The 19,067-nt window shown below is 43.0% G+C and overlaps 1 protein-coding gene across 2 annotated transcripts in view; it reads right to left on the bottom strand.

Annotated features, from left to right (window-relative positions):
• Nucleotides 1-15,061: 15,061 nt before the first annotated feature.
• Nucleotides 15,062-19,067, bottom strand: part of YTHDF3 (YTH N6-methyladenosine RNA binding protein F3) — a 44,425-nt gene continuing 40,419 nt past the window's right edge. For both annotated transcript variants that reach the window (XM_059994703.1, XM_059994704.1), the window contains one exon: nt 15,062-15,646. In XM_059994703.1, coding sequence (XP_059850686.1) covers nt 15,524-15,646 — 123 coding nt within the window. In that variant the 3' untranslated portion in view covers nt 15,062-15,523. The remainder of the gene's footprint in view (nt 15,647-19,067) is intronic.

Here is a 19,067-nt window from a genome sequence, read left to right as displayed (position 1 = left end):
TATAAGCGTATAATTAATGGTAGCAATTACTAGCATTTCTGTCCTAAATGGCAACACAAACGAGACTCAAGGAGAAAGCAGACTTCTTGTTTGGACTCTAACCCTAAATTTTCAGTCAGTTTCTACCTAAAGTGCAAACCGATGGCCAACTTTCTACCCTTCCCGTGTAAACACTTAGGAGGAGTTTCTTCGTAACTGCTCCTTGTACCGTGACTCCGGCCTCTTGAAAGGCAAATATTTCTTGGTATTCTTAAATAGCCAAGACTATAAGGAATCCACACTCAAACATGGGGAAAATGGGAAACAGCCACTGAATTCAACCTACCCTTTTAAACTACTTCCTTAAAGGGCAGAGTTCTCAGCCGAAGGTACTGCTCCCAGTGACCAGTGTAGAGGGACGTTCTGATTCTGGTAATTCGCCACCTGTCTGAGCATCCTGAAGCAGAAGAGGGCACCATCTGGACATCCAGCTGTTACCCCCCTGCTATGCCCTCAGAGAGGTAATTTGCTGCCCCCTTCCCCCCACCAGGCCTCCCTGTTCTCCCAGAGCGAACATTGACTCATCACATCTGGTTTCCGAAAGGACTTGACTCAGATGTTTAGCCTTAGGTTGTTATCTCTGTGTTAAGACGCTTTGGTAGCAGGAAAACTGCATGAGAGGTTTAATCGTATTGATGTAGCACAACCAGCAACTGCATAACCTCACCCAGGACCACCTGGCCTGGCTCAGCCCTCCAAGCCCACACATCAACTTTCATTAAGTGTCATATGTATGCTTGTGTGGCTCATGGGCTGGGTGATAAAGATTGGTCAGAAATCAATAAGTAAAGACATAATTTTTATTTTCAAGAAACATCGTGTCCACATTGGAGAAACCAGTAGTAATAAGGGAAATACTAAAAAATTGCCTTAATATAATGCAGAGAGTGCATGGTTCTTTGCAACAAGGAGAAGGAAGAGATCAGAGCACACTGACATGATTCTCATCTTTGAGTGTCTCTCACTCACAGTAAGCGTGATTATTAGGCCTCAGCACCCTTCCGTCTGCCATGTAGTTCATCCCATAGTCTACTTGGCCCCCCAAAAAGTTAAATAGCTAAATCACTTAAAGAATCTTTTCTTGGGCTTCCCTGGTGACGCAGTGGTTAAGAATCCGCCTGCCAATGCAAGGCACATGGGTTTGATCCCTGGTCCAGGAAGATCCCACATGACTCGGAGCAACTAAGCCTGCAAGCCACAACTACTGAACTCGCGTGCCACAATTACTGAAGCCCGTGCGCCTAGAGCCCGTGCTCCTCAACAAGGGAAGCCACCGCAGTGAGAAGCCCACGCACCACAACGAAGAGTAGCCCTCACTCGCCGCAACTAGAGAAAGCCCACACGCAGCAACGAAGACCCAACACAGCCAAAAAGAAATTAATTAATTAAGTAAGTAAGTAGGAAAAAAAATTTAAAAAAAGAATCTTTCTTGATCAACAGTTACTATGTACATGGAGCCTCTGAAACAATCCAGCATCATATTCTTGTTCCAGAGGCGTGTAAACAGAAATTGGTTTATAAATTTCAGTTAATAAGCTTGAAAACAAACTAGAGAGGGATTAATGCACAATTCAGATTTGTCATAATCAACCCCTAGATGTGAGAGTCTAGACAGGCAATAATAAAGATTAACAATCTTATCAGGATTATGAGGCAGCAAATTATTGGAAAAGACATCTTTGATTTATTATAGTCATCAAAGGAATTATTTCAGAGCTGTAGAAAATGATGTAAGTCAAACTCCAGAAGAGACAGAGTCAACGGTGAACCACTAACATGACTTGTTTCTTGGTATCTAAAAATTATTTGAAAATACAACAAGGAAATTAATTTTGTCTATCTTGGAAAGAAGGATATGTAGCCAGGTTATCAGCACATATTTATAAGAGCCTGAGCTACATCAGACCACATCATGTCTTTTGACATAATTGAATGAGTACATAGGAGTACCAGAGTAATAATAATCTATTTACACCTTAACATAGCACTCATGATGAAAATCCATGAAAGGTCTACAAATATATGGATAAAGGAACTAAAGATGAAAATCCATGAAAGGTCTACAAATATATGGATAAAGGAACTAAAGATGACATAGTAATTAACAAATCGGTTTCTAGAAGGGCTTAGATAAATAACAGTACTGTTTCTTGTTACCTTTCTTCTTGAGTTCCAAATGGCCACACAAGGATTTTGGGTGCATCCCCACTTCATAAGCTAAAAGGTTTGTCTCAGAGCACCTACACTCTGAAAGCATGTGACATAGAAAAGAAAAGATGTCGTGGGGAAAGAGAGGTGCACTGAGGGGGAAAAGTGTGGAAAGCTCTGACCACAGCACAGAGAATTCAGAAAAGTCAGATTGTGAGGGAGACTCACTGTCCTAGTTGACTGTCACTTTGCCATATCCTGCAGGCCACCACTAAGTCATATAAATACCCTGAGTTTGTTCCTTCAGCCTGTCATGCCACTCACTCTCAAGGGTTGAGACCATATGCCCCACTCTGGTTACTATAAGCATTAGAATGTGAGTTCCATTAGGGCAGAGGTCTTGTATGTTTTATCAACTGCTCTATCCCTAGTGCTTAGAAAAGTGCTCAATACATAGCTGTTGAATGGATGGTAAATATGATCAATAAACTCACTGAAATAGTCTGTCTGATGGGTTCAAGATAAATACTAACTCAGTAGCTTTTCTCTGCAGAAATAATAACACTTACAAATACAAACTGAGAAAATATTCCATTCACAGAAGTGACAAAAACTACAAAGCAGTAACAATACAAGAACAGCAGAGATGTGAAGAACAGTACAAATATTACTAAAAGACATAAAACAAAATTGGAACAAATGCAAAGATATAACATAGTTGCATAGGAAGACAATAATAAAATGTCAGTTCTCCCAAAAGTAATAATGTAAATCAATGTAATTCTAAGTATCCCAAAAGAATCTTTTATTTCATTAGGATCATCTTGAATTTCATAGGGAAGAATAAATATCTGGAATAGCCAAGAAAACTATTTAAAAATCTAATGACAATGGGAGATGTACTGTAAAGCCACTGTAATAAAATCATTATGGTATTGACATGAAAATATATTAAAAATAATAAATCAGTGGAATAATATAGACAATCCAGAAATAGATCCCAGTGTATATGTCACAAGGGGATACATTAATTTCACGAGTAATGAACTGATTCATTTCAAAAGCATAATGGCATAGCCAGGGCTCCATGAGGAGAATGCAAAAGCGGGCGGGCCTTTATTTACACTATATACAAAGTCATCTCCAGGTGCATACAGGAGTTATCTGTATAAACAAATAAGATAAATGAAAATGTTTGAAGAAAATGTAAGAGACTGCATATGTAATCTAGGTATGGAGAAAATTTATTAACCAAGTGAGAAAAACTGAAATCTGAAAGAAAGAAAAAAACTAGACAGGGAATGAGGAAGGGAGGAAAAGAAGATTTGACAATACAATTTTTTTCATTAGGGTGAAAGGGTCGTAAACAAAATCAATAGATAGCACAGGGCTTCCCTGGTGGCGCGGTGGTTGAGAGTCCGCCTGCCGATGCAGGGAACGCGGGTTCGTGCCCCGGTCCGCGAAGATCCCACATGCTGCGGAGCGGCTGGGCCCGTGAGCCATGGCCGCTGAACCTGCGCGTCCGGAGCCTGTGCTCCGCAACGGTAGAGGCCACGGCAGTGAGAGGCCCGCGTACCGCAAAAAAAAAAAAAAAAAAAATAGCACAGGCAAGCAGTGCTTTGGGCGGGGGGAGGGGGGGGGAAGTCACAACTTTGAAGATTGACAAAGTGTTATCATCTGTAATGTGAAGATTGACAAAGTGTTATCATCTGCAATAACATGGGAAAAGATATAAAAATAGTTCACAGAAAAGCAAATCTGAGTGACCAGCACACACACAAAAAGATTTCAGATTCACTAGTAGTCAAGTAAATGCAAAAAAATACAAAACTAAAATGTAACAATGAGGTATCACATCCAGCAAAAGTTAAAGTGCAAGAAACGCCTACTACTGACAAGAATGTAGGGGGAAGGGAGACTCATACTACTAGGTGAAAGGTCAATTTTATAGTCCTTCTGGAAAACAATCTAGCAACACCTAATAAAATTTAACAGACTTACCCCCTTGGATGGGAGCAATTCTACCGGTAATCTATCACATAAAAATAAAGGCACCTAAAAATATCTACAGCTATGTTTTTTGCAGTACTGTCGATATGGTCACAAACTACAAGCAAAGCGGCTGTCTATCAATCTGGGGGATGCTTGAATATATTAAGATAAAATTACACCATGAAATAATTTGCATCACTTAAAACAATGGTTAGAATGATACTACATACTTGAAGAGAGTTCCTTGAAGTTTTCTTGAGAAAAAGAAAACACATGAAAGTAGGAATAATATAATGCCATTTTTAAAAAGAACTGAAAAATGGCCTTCTGTGTGTATTCATGTGCATACAGAAGTGTATCTATATGTAGCTTGTTTATAATTATAGAACATGGAGTAAAACACATTCATAAGGGGTAAGGTCTGCCTGATTTAGGGAGGAGCAAAGGAGAGAAGCAAGAAGAGGCAAACAAAGGAGAAAAACATGTTACAGCCTCCCCAGATAACGATATGATTCCATGTAAGCATTACATTCAATTATATATATACGTGTATATATATATGTGTGCGTACATATAAAGAAAAACATTTAATTTAAAAAATTAAAAAGTGAGAAAGGGAAGGAGGAAGAGAGGAGAAGATGGGAGGGGTGGAGGTAGGGAGAGACGGGGAGAGAGAAGAAATTGGCTTCAGTGATCAGCCTTTTCAGACTTACATCACATCAACTACTTCACTTACTAGTGACTCAAGACTCAACCTTGACAGCCTTCAACAATATCAGATATTTAAACAACTTGGTCCCAAATGGGAGTGCATTTTTAGTTTTTGTAATTTTTCTTTTCTTTATCCTTCCCTCCTCCACTTCTTCCTTTTTTAAAAACAAGAACAACCCATTGCCAGTGTTGAACATGGCCTACATGGCTCAGAATCTTACCTGACTACATTGAAATCTTTTAAGCTGATGTGCCTACAGACTGATATTCTAAGCTTTTTGTAGTATGTATGAAATCTCAGATAATCTATTGATGAGAGGCTTCTCCTAAAAGCAAAACTACCCAGTTCCAAGAAAAGCTTGCTTCTGCAAAACAACAACAAAAGCTTGCATGTCTTCTGAGTTATAAAAGACAAGAGGCTATGTTTCCAACACAGAAGAAACAGTTTCTGAAGCACCTTAATAAATCTCAGTAATTGTTAGCACACCACCAAGTCAAGCAGAAAACAAAGAAGGATATCAGTTTCTCAAAAGATCAAGGTCAATAAAATTGGTTCCAGCAACCATTCAACAATTTATAATGAGATCAAACTTGTCACCAAATATCTTGGGAAAGTAATTACAGTGGATGTACTTTGAGGCTTTGGGTTAGCATAAGGCGTCACCGAGGAATTAAGAATGATGACAGTATTAAAGGTCTAGAGAACAATGGTTGAGGAACACGAATACCAGGGAAGGAGGTTTTAACACAGACATCGAGTCTGCAGACTAAAATTAACTTGAATTCAGGTTAGTATCATTCAAATAATCTATGTCCATTAAAATTTTATATTCAGCCCTCATCTCATCATTCATTCAAGCTGCCTCCCTCATCTTTTCTCTGCTTTAGCAAGAGTAGAGGACTCGACTAATACTAACCCCAGCTTCTTTTTGTTGAGCCCCTCTTCTAATAGAATCACACTTCATATCATATCTCAGTTAAGCATAATTGCAAGTTTGTGAAATAGGTATTTATTTCACCATGTTAAGATGAGGGGACTGACGCTCAGAGAGGTACAGAGAATATGATCAAGGTCAAACAGCTAGTAAATGCCACAGCAGGGATTCACAGCCATGGCCAGCTTCAAAACCCGTGCTTTTTCTGCTCCACTGTCATGTGTCTCTTGTTAAGTCAAGGTTGTCCTGGAGACAGCCTAACACAGAGAACCCACCATATTCACAGCCATAATCTGGCTTGGAGTCACTGACTCGGTATTATTCGTACAAGGCCATTGTGGTTGTTAACATCTGTGGGATGGATCTGAAGACGTAACTGCCCACCCCATCAGTTCATCTTCCTTAGACACTCATCTAGTAGGAGGACACTTGGTCCATCTGCCCCTCAGTGAATGGCACCCCACCCTTTCCCCACCAGCCACTATCAATATCTCAGACTCCCAGGACTTATAGGCAAGTGACCTCAGGGAATTAGTCATGACCCAACTCCACATTATCTTTTCTTGGGGAAAAACAATACACATTTCCTCCTCCTGAGCTCAGAAAATTTCATGGGAAGAAGAATATTAAAGGCTAATGGGTAATTAAAATAAGGTTACAGAATCTTATCCCAGAGAACATGGTGGATTGTGGAGTACTCAGAGACTCTATGAGCCAGAGGTCTCCAGGCCAACATGCTCACTTTGCAGCTGAGGAAACTGGGCTCAAAGAGGTGACATTACAAAAGCTCCTCAGTGACGCAGCCCTGCCTACCTTTCCAACCCTAGCCCATGCCCCTCTGCCATCCGTCACATGCCAGTTAGAACAGAGCAGCTAAGTGCAATGGACAGACTGCATGTTTCTCTTCCTCCATTTCCTCGTTTTCAAAACAGGGATAGCTCACCTTTTGGTCCTTCAACACATCCTTACTGAGATTCAACAATACTAAGAACTTTCTAGCCAACCTCACAGGGTTTATATGAGGATTACTTCATTAGAATTGATTAACGGGGCTTAAATTCCATGTACAATTCTCAGCCTGGTGAGTGCTATATAGTAACTTCTCTGTAAGTTATTAGTATTCTTATTTCCTTATCTCACCACTACATCTTTGTACATGCTGCCCTGTCTGCTTGAAATGCCCTTCCCCAGCTTATTCATTCTTCAGGCCTCAAAATATCACCTCCTCTGTAAAGCCTTTCTTTTTTTACCAGAACAGTAACTGGTATCCTTCTCCTCCTCTGAGCTCTCTTTGTGCATACATCAATTATAGAAGTATAATAATACTTTGTCCCATATCTGTCTTCCCCCATCTCCACTAGACACTGAGTTCCTTGAAGGCAAATGGGGATGATGGTGTCTTATTCATAGCAGAAGCGCCAACATTTAGTGCAATGGCAGGGACAAAATCGATTCTCTGTACACGGATGCTGAAGAAGTGAATGGCCTACATGAACTTTTAGAGTCAGTTGGTCATAGAACCAGAGATCCCTTGTCCCCTGATCCTGCTGCTTGTGCTTGTCCCTCTACCATGCTGCTTCTCTGCATCACTGGGGAAAGGGGCCACAACATGCTAGTGTCAAGGTACCACAGGTCAGCCAATGCTCCTCAACAGGCCTACGTCAGTCTGGGTCCAATCAGGAGACAGAATCTCCACAGCAATTTAAGCAGAGGAAGTTTAACATGAAGTTTAACATAACTACACTATGACTCAAGGGTGAAACTATATAAGAGAGAGTACCCGAGGGAAGACAAACATAGGAGGTGGTCCCCTTCCCCAGGCTGGGGTCCAGATCTCAGTGGAGAAGGAAGAGTTTCAGGCCACTAGTTGGCAGACAGATTTGTGGGCGCACAATCACAGGGCAAACAGGAAGCAGCCTCTGTGACACAAGCAAGCTGTGGCTGGTGGGCATGCCCACAGGTGAGCAAGGGGGGAGGGGCACCAGTGCAGGTAAGAGGTCTGGAGTGCCTAAAGTTTACATCAGGAGAGCTTCAGGAGACAAACCAGAGACGGAGGGAGCAGGCACGCAGAGGGAGGTGGGGTGCCAGTGTGGGCAGAGGGCCTAGGGTGCAGTGTCTGTGATCATCAGTCCAGGCCAGGGATGCAGGATCGTCAGAGAACCATGCGTTCCTGATTCATGGCCGGGGCAGAGCACCAGTGACGTTCTCACACCCACACTGCTGACAGACAGGGTAGGCACCAGAACCAACACAAAAGCCCATTCCTTCTGCAAACTCCTTCCGGTGCCCTCTACGAGAAAGCTTAATATGCTCACTATAAAGGAAAAATGTTTAAAGTTGGCCTGTCCTTTATGACAGAGTAGATATTGAAAGATGAATTTGGAGCTGACGGGCAATAAATTGATAACTGGCACAAAGCCTAAATGGAAATTTCAGAGTGCAATAACTGCTTATGCTAATTTTTTGAAGTCCAGGAAATTGCCAGTCAAAAGTGAACAACAGGTTGGAGCTGAGGAATAATGAGATAATACAGATAAAGGTGTAGCACAAAATATACTTTCAACTAATATTTTTACCTAATTCCCTTAATATTATTATAAAAGTTTGCTATACGAGTTATCTATTGCTGTGTTTCAAACTATGCCAAAAATTAGCAGCTTAAAACAACATGTACTTATTTGCTCACAGTTTCTGTGCATCAGGAATCTGGGCCCAGCCTGACATGGTCCTCTGTGTCAGAGTCTCTCACAAGGCTTCAATCGAGGTGTCATCTTGGGCTGCGGTCTCATCTGAAGGCTCAACTGGGGAAGGTTTGCTTCCAAACTCACTGCGGTGGTTGTTGGCAGGACTTGTTCCTCAACAACTGTTGGACTGAGGGCCTCAGCTTTTTAAAGGTGATGGGCTTGAGGCTACCCTCAGCTGCTCCCCACATGGGTCTCTCCAGCTTGTTTCGTCAGAGCAAGCCCATGAGAGGAGCCAAAGAGAGTGCAAGCAAGACAGAAGTCACAATCTATTATAACCTCATTTTGGAAGTGATGTTCCCCACCTTTGCCATTTTCTGCTCCTTAGGAGCAAGTATCAAGTCCAGTTCACACCTAAAGGGAGGAGCTCCCACAAGGACAGGAATACCAGGAGGTGGGGTAATTGCAAGCTCTGTCAGAAGTTGTCTGCCACATTGCCTTTTGCTTTTCATCTCTCACTGTTTTCCCTTGAGAATGTAAAATTAATACATGAAATTATATTGTTTAAAATCCCTATTAGAAATCTAACTGCATTACTCTGGTGGGATAACATATTTAAAAGATCTTTGGTAATGCAGGAAATGAACACAAAATTTAAAAAAAAAATGCGCTGGCTACCAATCACAAAATCTCCCTCAATTTAGACAAATTCAGCCATTTGAAACCAATTTTGAAATGTTTCAAGATTAATCCCTAAATTAATACATTGTGCAGTCATACACACTTGTAAATTCTTTCTCAAAAGTTTAATTCGACATTCTAATTTTATATTTATTGTATTCATAGCTACCCCCAAATAACTGACTACAAAGCACAATTATCATAGTGAAAGAGTACTTGTTAAGCATTCAGTTTTGCCCACCAGTGTCCATATACACATGTAAGGGTCTTACATTCTAACAGTTTACATTCTAGAAGATTTGACCCTGATGTGACTAAACATAGCTATGGCAGCGGTAACAGAATCTTATATTGCCCTTTCTTAGATATTCACAGCACCCTTGCAGGACCAAGACATCCTGCACTGATAGGACTTCCTCTGAAATGGGAAAGTTAAATGATAAATATATAAACAAGGGAAATCAACATGGTTATGTAATAACCGACAGAGGTTAGCTTATATAGAGTGGTCAAGAAAGGCCTTTTTGAGAAGGTGATCTTTAACCAAAGATGTAAAGAATGAGAATGAATTAGACTTCCAAAGAGCTGGAGAAAGTGTTCCTGGCAGAAAAAAGTGTAAGTACAAAGACCCTCTGTGGCAAAGGGTATCTGCTTGGAAGCAGATTCTTTCCTAGCTGACCCTCCAGATGAGAGCCCAGCCCTGACCCACACCTTGACCGCTGTTTCATGAGAGACCCTGAAGCAGAAGACCCAGCTAAGCCATGCCAGAAACTATGCATAATAAATATGTATTATTTTAAGCTACCAAGTTTGTAGTAATTTGTTACCCAGAAATAGATAACTAATGTAGGGCCTGTCTGCATAATGCCATCATTGCAGTGACACTCAGTCCCCTGAAGGGAGAGAGAGTTCCTTCACGTCTCAGGTCACCTACTGGTGGCAAATAACTTGAGAACTCACATACTCCTCTTGTGGTACCATAAATGTCTATTGAAGCCCCAGCCAGGTAAAGGCATTGATCTTGATCTCCTTAGGCCAAAGGCATTTCAAAAAAGGAATCAGGGGGCTTCCCTGGTGGCGCAGTGGTTGATAATCTGCATGCCAATGCAGGGGACACGGGTTCGAGCCGTGGTCTGGGAAGATCCCACATGCCGCGGAGCAACTGGGCCCATGAGCCACAACTACTGAGCCTGCGCATCTGGAGCCTGTGCTCCACAGCAGGAGAGGCCGCAACAGTGAGAGGCCCACGCACCGCGACGAAGGGTGGCCCCTGCTCGCCGCAACCAGAGAAAGCCCTCGCACAGAAACGAAGACCCAACGCAGCTAAATAAGTAAATAAAACGAATTTATAAAAAAAAAGAAAAAAGGAATCAGCAATATCCTAGATGACATTTCAGGTGCCACCAGTTTTGATACACAACATCTGGGATAGCCAGGGCTATAACAACTGAATTCAGTGGCAATAATCCACCTGAAGTGTCCAGCCTCCATTAGCCTTTTCAATGGCCACACTGAACTGTTACAAAGAATTACATCTCTCAATACCTCTGTTGTCTTAAAGTCCTTAATCATGGCTTTGAAGATGTTTATTTCTAGATAGTACTTCTATATCGCTTTTGTTGCATAACATGGATGGAACTGGAAGCCTGGTTAGTGCCTCCATCCCATGTTATCCTTCTAGAAGCAATTCCCCTCCATTGGGAGAACCCTCTTATGCTTAATAAGCATTATCAGCAATGAGAGCAACAATGGTGCCTCACAGGGGCGAGACAGCCCCATCCAGTTAGTGACAGTGTTATTAAATGACAGTCACTTCCCTTCCACATTTCACTCCTATTGTCAAATCCAGCCAATTGAATGAGGGGCACTCACCCACAAAAGAACCTGAGAAGATAGACAAAAGAGCCATCAAAGTTTGTAGCCCCAGCCCTTCCATTCTATCCCATTGTACCCTCAATGGAGTATAAGGTCTTCAGTTCCTTCTAGGGTCAGAGAGTTCCTTCTACGGTCGGTTCCTTCTTGGTCTCACCCTTAGCCTACCTTTTCCTTATAGGCTGTTAAAGCAGGACACAGGAATGCAGGGTCAGGCAGCTCCCTGATCAGTTCTCTCCAGTAGCTGGAGGTCAAGTACCACGGAGGAATCTGGCTCTAAAGAGGCACTTTCTGTTTCAGTTAGGTGGACAGCTGCCTCCTGGAACCCACTTCCCCCAGTTGCCATATGGGCCCAATTTCTCCAAAGCTCACCCCCTCTGTCTCTCCTTGGGAAGCTCCTGTTAATCCATCAGCATATTGCCTTATTGCTGGGTTCCTTTGAAGGGGGGTTGGTTTTAGTCCCATTCTTGGGTTTTGATTCAGATTACAGAGCCAGTGCTTCGTTTGGAGGGTGGGAAGGTCAGTCGTTGTCCTGGGCAGAGATCACAGCCTCCAGCATGGGGACTCCAATACCAGCAACAAAACCAGTGGAGTTCTCCACGCTGAGGGGCCGAGTTTGAGAACTCATCAGCCATTCTGTAGGAACGGGGCTCGTTATTCGAGGTGCCTTTTTTTTCCGTTGTGCAGCTAGTCAGGGAAACCTGTAGGTCTCGTGCTTTGAAGAGCTTACTCCATGGCATTTCCACGGATTTATCAGCCTGGAGGAGGTCTCCCTGTGTTGGCCATGATGTAGTCACTGAAACAGAAATCCGAAGCCTTTCTGTGGAGCATGATTCTGTTCCAACTAAATCATTTGCATAATGGCTCAAGGCACTGGCCACGTGTGAGACAGCCTAGTTACTGCCAGTCACCCTCTTACAATAGAACCTTTCCTTTTCTCTTGTCAGACACACTGGCTGAGTTTCTAAGAGTTTCCTGCTAAGAAATATCTCCTTTAACTTCTCTCAAAAACTCAATAATTTCTTTCTTAGTTCCTCTTTCACCATTGATACCTTTTCATTTACAGCTAAAAGAAACCCACTGGAACTTTTTATTCCGCCTGGCAATCCCCTTACCCAAAATGCGTTGTAAGCATGACCCTGCCACTTACCAGCTGTGGGATATGGGGCAAAGATATTTCATCTCTTGTAGTTTGAACTTCCTCACCTCGGTAATAAGGATATTGACGCCATCCTTGCAAAGATGTCGAGAGAGGTATAGCGAATGTATGCATTAAGCTCTAACCACAAGTTCATTAGGTGTATTTTCTATTTTCTATATATTTTTTTTGGTCACACGGCTTGCGGGATCTTAGTACCCCGACCAGGGATCAAACCTGGGCCCCCCTGCAATGGAAGTGCAGAGTCCTAACCACTGGACCGCCAGAGAAGTCCCCTATTTTCCATACTTTTGCAGGTGAAGAATGCGGCCTGCTAGATCAGTAAACAAAGGATGTTGCGGCCATCAAGCCATCAGCCATTGTAGCTCCCCTGACTGTGCACCCTGAAGGGATTCAGGATGGGTAGAAAGAGGATATTGGCCCTAGATGGTTAAGGTGCATATCAAAGGAATGATTTCAGTGAGCCCAGACTCTTGCATCTTCCCATACAGAGAAAAGCGCTAACTCATTAACTTGAGATGCCTGGGTTTCTTTAATAAACAGTCATCTTTTGATGTTTCGATTGCCTAGTTTTTTTCTGCCAAAACTCCTGCATATCCTGGCTCCTCCCTGACCTCTTTGGAGGAGTCCCTCAGAGCCATCTGAGAGGATGTCTTCCAGAAAGTCTGCTGAATAAAACGTAATTTTCAACTTTTAGGTCGTACATTTTTTTTCATTCGACACTATCAACTTTCTGCCAAGTTTTCAGCCACAGGTAACTTGGGTCACCTCTTCTCCAACCTCCAATGACAATTTTCTCTCTGTCCTTCCAGGTCTCACTAACAATCCCCTTGAGTCTCTTCCATGTTCTACCCGTCCCAAAGCCAAATCCATAGGTCATAAGTTTTTGTGACAGACTGTAATCAGGAGGGGAATGAGACTGAAATTATTTCGAGGTTTCCCTTGGACATTGGGATGGATTGGACTTTCTCTGCGTGTAGTGTCTTGTGGTCTCTCCAGGGTGGCCAGATTTTTTATATGGCAACTTAGGGCTCCCCAGAATGAAGCTTCCAGACCTTAATGCTTAGATCCACATAGGCAAGTGTCACTTGAGCTGCCTTCTGTTGGTGAAGCAGTCACAGGACAGGACAGATTCCAGGGGAAGATAAACTCTAACTCCCAATCAGAGGCATAACAAAGGAACTGTGGCCATTTTTTTTCATCCCAAATAGGCTTATTGAAGAGGTACTTTCGGAAGTATCTCCTCCCAGGTATATAACTTGGCATCTTGACTTGACTGGCAAAAGTTTTGGCCGTGGTGATCTGGGAGAATCATCTGACCTCTTTGCTGAGCTCCGGGCTCTTGCCAGAGCAATGCATTTCATTAAGAACAGATTTTGCTACTGCTATTTTATGCAGACACATTTTCACTGACTCATTTCCTGGGATAACAATCTTAGCTATCAAGAAAAAGAGCCCTTTAATTTGTTCTTGGCATCGGGGGGCGGGGAGGTCGGTTTAAAACAGATTCAAAACAGAAGATAAAACAACACATCTCTTGTTGCTGATAAAAAGCAAAGTGTCAAAAGAAACAAAGCTGAAACCAAGCACACTTCCAGCTTGTTGCTGAAAGGAACTAAAGGAGACGGACAGCACTGAATTTTTGTAGGAGATATTTCTGACATGTATTTCACTCACCTGGATACATCACCTTATCACATTCATGCAGTACCATGTTCCAGAAACATCTTCTAAATAAGTGAACTCTGCCAGTAGCATTTATATCTTTATGGAACAATCAAGTTGATCTGTGGTTCTTGCCATCTAAATGTTTCCCAAGAAGCAAAAGAAAATGTTTGATTATACCTCATTAAACAAAATGACATAAAATTAGATGCTTGGGAAGATTATCAAACTTGGGCAAAAATCATGGATTCATTCATTCATTCAAAAATTTGCATTGACGAGACGCTGCCACAGGACAAATGCTACTTACAATTTCAAAAGAAGGCATCATAAAAAGCAGTATGGGCGAAGTGCCTTTAAAGAGGGGTCACTCATAAGAGGGGGTGACACTGTTAAAATTGCGAAACCACCCACTATCTCTGATGCAGCAGCTCAGCTTACCTGCTCTTCCCTGCTCCATGCCGGCCACACAAAACTCACACCATTGGTAGTAGAAACTACCTATACAGTTGATTGGAGAATGCCAAATTTTCAGGCTGAGTTTCCTATAACTGTGCTCTTCCTAATAGAGTGCCTGGATGTCACCACTGGATTCACCTTGGAGGTAAGCCACTAAAGGACCACTGGACACATGGCAGCAGGCTTTGGTATTAGGCCACAATCAAGATTGTCCATCCAAATAGCTAGCTGAGAGACAGCACAGGTAAAATTCGATACAGAAGTCTAGAGAATGATGTCATGCCACAGAAGAAAAACCTGTGTAAAAAGCATTACTACTTTTATTTGACAAAGTAGCAAGGCTATGAGAATGGAGAAAGCAATCTCCATTCTCTAAAAATTCCGTTACCTCTTATTGAACACCTATATCTGCCTGTCATCAGATGAGCTTTCGCATAAATTCACTCTGCCCCTCACAATAATCTTGCAAAATGGCATCAATATTCCCACGTTTATGGTGAAGGAACTCAGGCTAAAGGAGGTTAAATATGTTGTCCACGTCAGGTAAAGGTTGAGTCATGATTTTACCCAGTTCTGCCTGACATCAGAACCCTTCTGGTTCTAGTATACAAGCTACCCCAAGCAGAGAGAAGGATTCCAGCTGGGTGATCACAGAGGAACACCATCTAAAGCAGACCCAGGGGTACATGAAAGGCTTCAGGGAGACACTGATGCTGTGATTCAATCTGGGAAGGTCAGTAGATTTATTCATTTGTTTGTTTTCTAATTTTTATTTTATCTTGGAGTAGAGTTGATTAACAATGTTGTGTTAGTTTCAGGTGTACATCAAAGTGATTCAGTTATACATATACATGTATCTATTCTTTTTCAAATTCTTTTCCCATTTAGGTTGTTACAGAATATTGAGTATAGTGCCCTGTGCTATACAGTAGGTCCTTGTTGGTTATCTATTTTAATGCTCTTTTTTCTTTACTAAATTTATTTTGGCTGCGTTGGGTCTTCGTTGCTGCATGCCGGCTTTCTCTAGTTGCAGCGAGCGGGGGCTGCTCTTCATTGCGGTGTGCCGGCTTCTCATTGCGGTGGCTTCTCTTGTTGCGGAGCACGGGCTCTAGGTGCGTGGGCTTCAGTAGTTGTAGCATGCGGGCTCAGTAGTTGTGGCTCACGGGCTCTAGAGCGCAGGCTCAGTAGTTGTGGTGCACAGGCTTAGTTGCTCCACGGCATGTGGGATCTTCACGGACCAGGGCTGGAACCCGTGTCCCCTGCATTGGCAGGCGGATTCTTAACCACTGCACCACCAGGGAAGCCTGTTTTAAATATAGCGGTGTGTACATGTCAATCCCAAAATCCCAATCCCTCACCCCACCCTTCCCCTTTCATCTGCATTTAAATTATGTTCTTAATTACAAGTATAAGCTCTCGGTAGATAGTTCAAACCAAAGAAAGTTATAAGACAAAAAGCAAAGCCTCTCCTCTTTCCTCCTCCACACCCAGAAAGGCTAGCACCATGTTCAGAAGTAGCCATTGTTATGAATGTCCTACGTATATTTCAAAGAACTTCAGCTATAAAATCCTTTTTAAATTGCTTAAATTATGTATTAAAATTATATGTGAATCTTTTCTTTCAATTAAAACTCATGGTACAAATCATATGTGCCGTGAGTTTTTTTAATTTAAGAAAATTCATCACCATCTTCTCACATCAGCATTAATGGCTACCCAGTGTTTCATTGTTAGGAATTTACTCTTTACACCATTTACTCTTTAGACCAGCAGACTTGTTTCTATGGTTTAATTTGCTATTACAAACAGCACTGCAAGGAGTATCCCCACATCCCCACACCCTTTTTTAGGCACTTATGCACAAAAGGAGAAATTCCCAGAGGAGGAATTCCAACTTGTGTTGAAAAAAATGAAGACGATGGCTGAAGTGGGGAGGGTGGGCTAGGAGTGGGGAGAGCTCGGAAGCTGAGGGTCCAGTTAGGGGGCACAGGGCCAGCAGGTCGCAGGGCCTGGAGAGCAGGAGTAAATCACACACATGGGCGTGACCTAAAGACGATTGTGGAGAAAGGCCCGAAACAAACTTTTTCCACCTCCCTCCCCGTCACCCATCCATCCACACACTGCACATGCCACCCGCGCATGCACACGGCGTGTCTTGTCTAGGTCAACCGTGCCTGTGAATTTCAAGACTTTCAGGTCTCATATCATACAAGCAAAAATCCCTGTAAGACTTTGAGGCCCAGTAGAAGTTTCCGGGAAGCCAGACAAAAGCACAAGTTAGGACAGCGGCTCGTAGAACAGCTGATCCCGATGACCCGGATTTACACTAATGGAGTAGATTCATTTCTAAAATTACCACTGTAAGATCACCGTGACTTTTCTTATACCAATTACCTTTGCAGGAGTAGATTCATTTCTAAAATTACCACTGCAAAATCACCGTGACTCTTCTTATACCAATTACCTTTACAGGAGTTTGGGGAATGATAAAGAATGGAAGGGGGCCAGATGATAGAAAAAAATAAACTCATTTTTTGTAATCCTCCGAAGTGAATATGCATCCTCCAGTATAATCAAACTTTTCCTGTCTGTTGACAATTGAGAAAATCTAAGTCAAAATATTATAGTTTAAAGAAAAACCTCAACCAGGGCAATGGAAAATGTAATCAAACCTCAATAGCTCCCTCTTCTGTCGTTTTATGTAATTAAAAAACTTTTTTGTTTTATTTTGTAATTGCTCAGTTACGAACCACATTAAGCTGGGCAGTACAGAAGCCAGTTGATAAGATCCTTACTCCTTTATCTGAAATTGGAAGCGTCACCCCTGTATCACAAATACGGATTCTCTTATGGTGGAACATTCTTCTATATGGTAGAGGTATTAGGGTAACTTAAAGACGTAGCTACATTTCTGAAGTGAAAAGTGATATATATGTTTCGATAATAAGGAAACATCAATCTCTAAAAATCAGACTCATTTTTTAAAACAAAACTTTTAACACTTCACTTGTCTAGACAGCGTTGGCCCTGTGAAAGCTGAAAAGCCCACCCATGGCTTTGGAAAGGGTGTGGAAGATCTACAGTTTGAATGCAGAGAAGGAGACAAACACCAGGCCAATTAGGGAAAAAACAGGTTCTTCTACTCGAGGAGCCAGCACTGCAGGAGAGCGGAGAGCAGGGAGCCAGTGCTGACACACCCCGGAGGCTTCAGCAGGCCCCGCAGCGCGCATTCTCACTGAAGCCTCCAAACAAGTCTGAGCGAGGATTTTTCTCACTTTACAAACAAGAAAACAGAGGCGTTTAATTGTTTGGTTGGTCAACAGCTATGGAGAAGGTTTGGGCACAGACTTAGAAGCATTTGGCTTTGAAGTTGGAGCTAGAAAATCTGGGCTTGGAAGTCCTCCTGTCATTAACTGGGACCCTGGGAAAGTCATAGCATCCCAGCCTGTTTCTTCCTCTATAAACTGAAAGATGTGAGTCAATGGCCTCCCCGGTGCTTCCCAGCACTCTTAACCATCGCAGGGCCAGTCACACTCTATTCCCCCACTTTATCTGACCCAGACAAAATCCAGTGTAAATGGCAATCAAAGGCAATTTTGGAAAAAAAGAAAGAAAGGAGGGAGGGAGGGAGGGAGGGAAGCTGGCGGATTTCAAAAGAGCAGGCAAATAGAATACTTGAGATGGAATGGAGATATGGTCAGGCAGTCAGCAGGTCCTTGGTAAGGAAAATGAAAGTCACATGGCTTTTTCTCAAACAATAATTAGCAGCAGCAACTTTTCCCTGCTCTTTGCATCACCAATTCATAGACTGACTTCTGGATCTCAAGCAACGAAGGCCGCCATCGCAGATCGATAGCAAAGGCTCCATCCATCCCAATCCAGGAGCAGATGGGAGGCGTCAATGACTCATTAAACCGGTAGCTATGGAGCAGCTTCCGTGCCAGACAAAGTCCCTTCCCTCCGAATCTCACAGTTTACAAAGCCATACGTGAGGGGCTTCCCTGGTGGCGCAGTGGTTAAGAATCCGCCTGTCAATGCAGGGGACACGGGTTCAAGCCCTGGTCCGGGAAGATCCCACATGCCCCGAAGCAACTAAGTCCGTGTGCCACAACTACTGAGCCTGCGCTCTAGAGCCCATGAGCCACAACTACTGAGCCCTCGTGCCACAACTACTGAAGCCCGTGCACCTAGAGCCCGTGCTCCGCAACAAAAGAAGCCACTGCAATGAGAAGCCCGCGCACCGCAACGAAGAATAGCCCCCGCTCACCGCAACTAGAGAAAACCCACGCGCAGCAACGAAGACCCAACACAGCCAAAAATAAATAAATTATTGCCTTAAAAAAATTTTTTTTTAATTTCAAAAAGAAAAAAGCGATACACGAACACTTCTGGATGAGTGCTAGGAAGAAGGTAGAGGGTAAGAGAATGGAGTGGCAGAGTAACTGATTCAGCTGTGGTGACCAGGGACGTCCTCTCTGAGGAAGTAAACCTAGCGGAGCCCCGTAGAAGAGAGCAAATATCTGATCCGGGCAGAGGACGGAAGAACTCGGAAGTGGGAATGAAACTGAAGTTTGTGGGAAGAAAGCAAGCCAGTGCGGCTGGAGGACGGGGCCAGGGCAGAAAGAAGGAGCTGGGATCTGAGGCCGGAGGGCAGTCCGGGCTGGTTAAGGACATGAGCAGGACGGCCGACCTGGACGGGAGAGAAACACAGCTGAGCAAAGTGGG

This window comes from Delphinus delphis, chromosome 17 (assembly GCF_949987515.2).
Source record: "Delphinus delphis chromosome 17, mDelDel1.2, whole genome shotgun sequence".
NCBI classification, from domain to species: Eukaryota; Metazoa; Chordata; class Mammalia; order Artiodactyla; family Delphinidae; genus Delphinus; species Delphinus delphis.
Note: the sequence above shows the minus strand (reverse complement) of the source record. Positions and strands in the feature narration are given on the sequence as shown.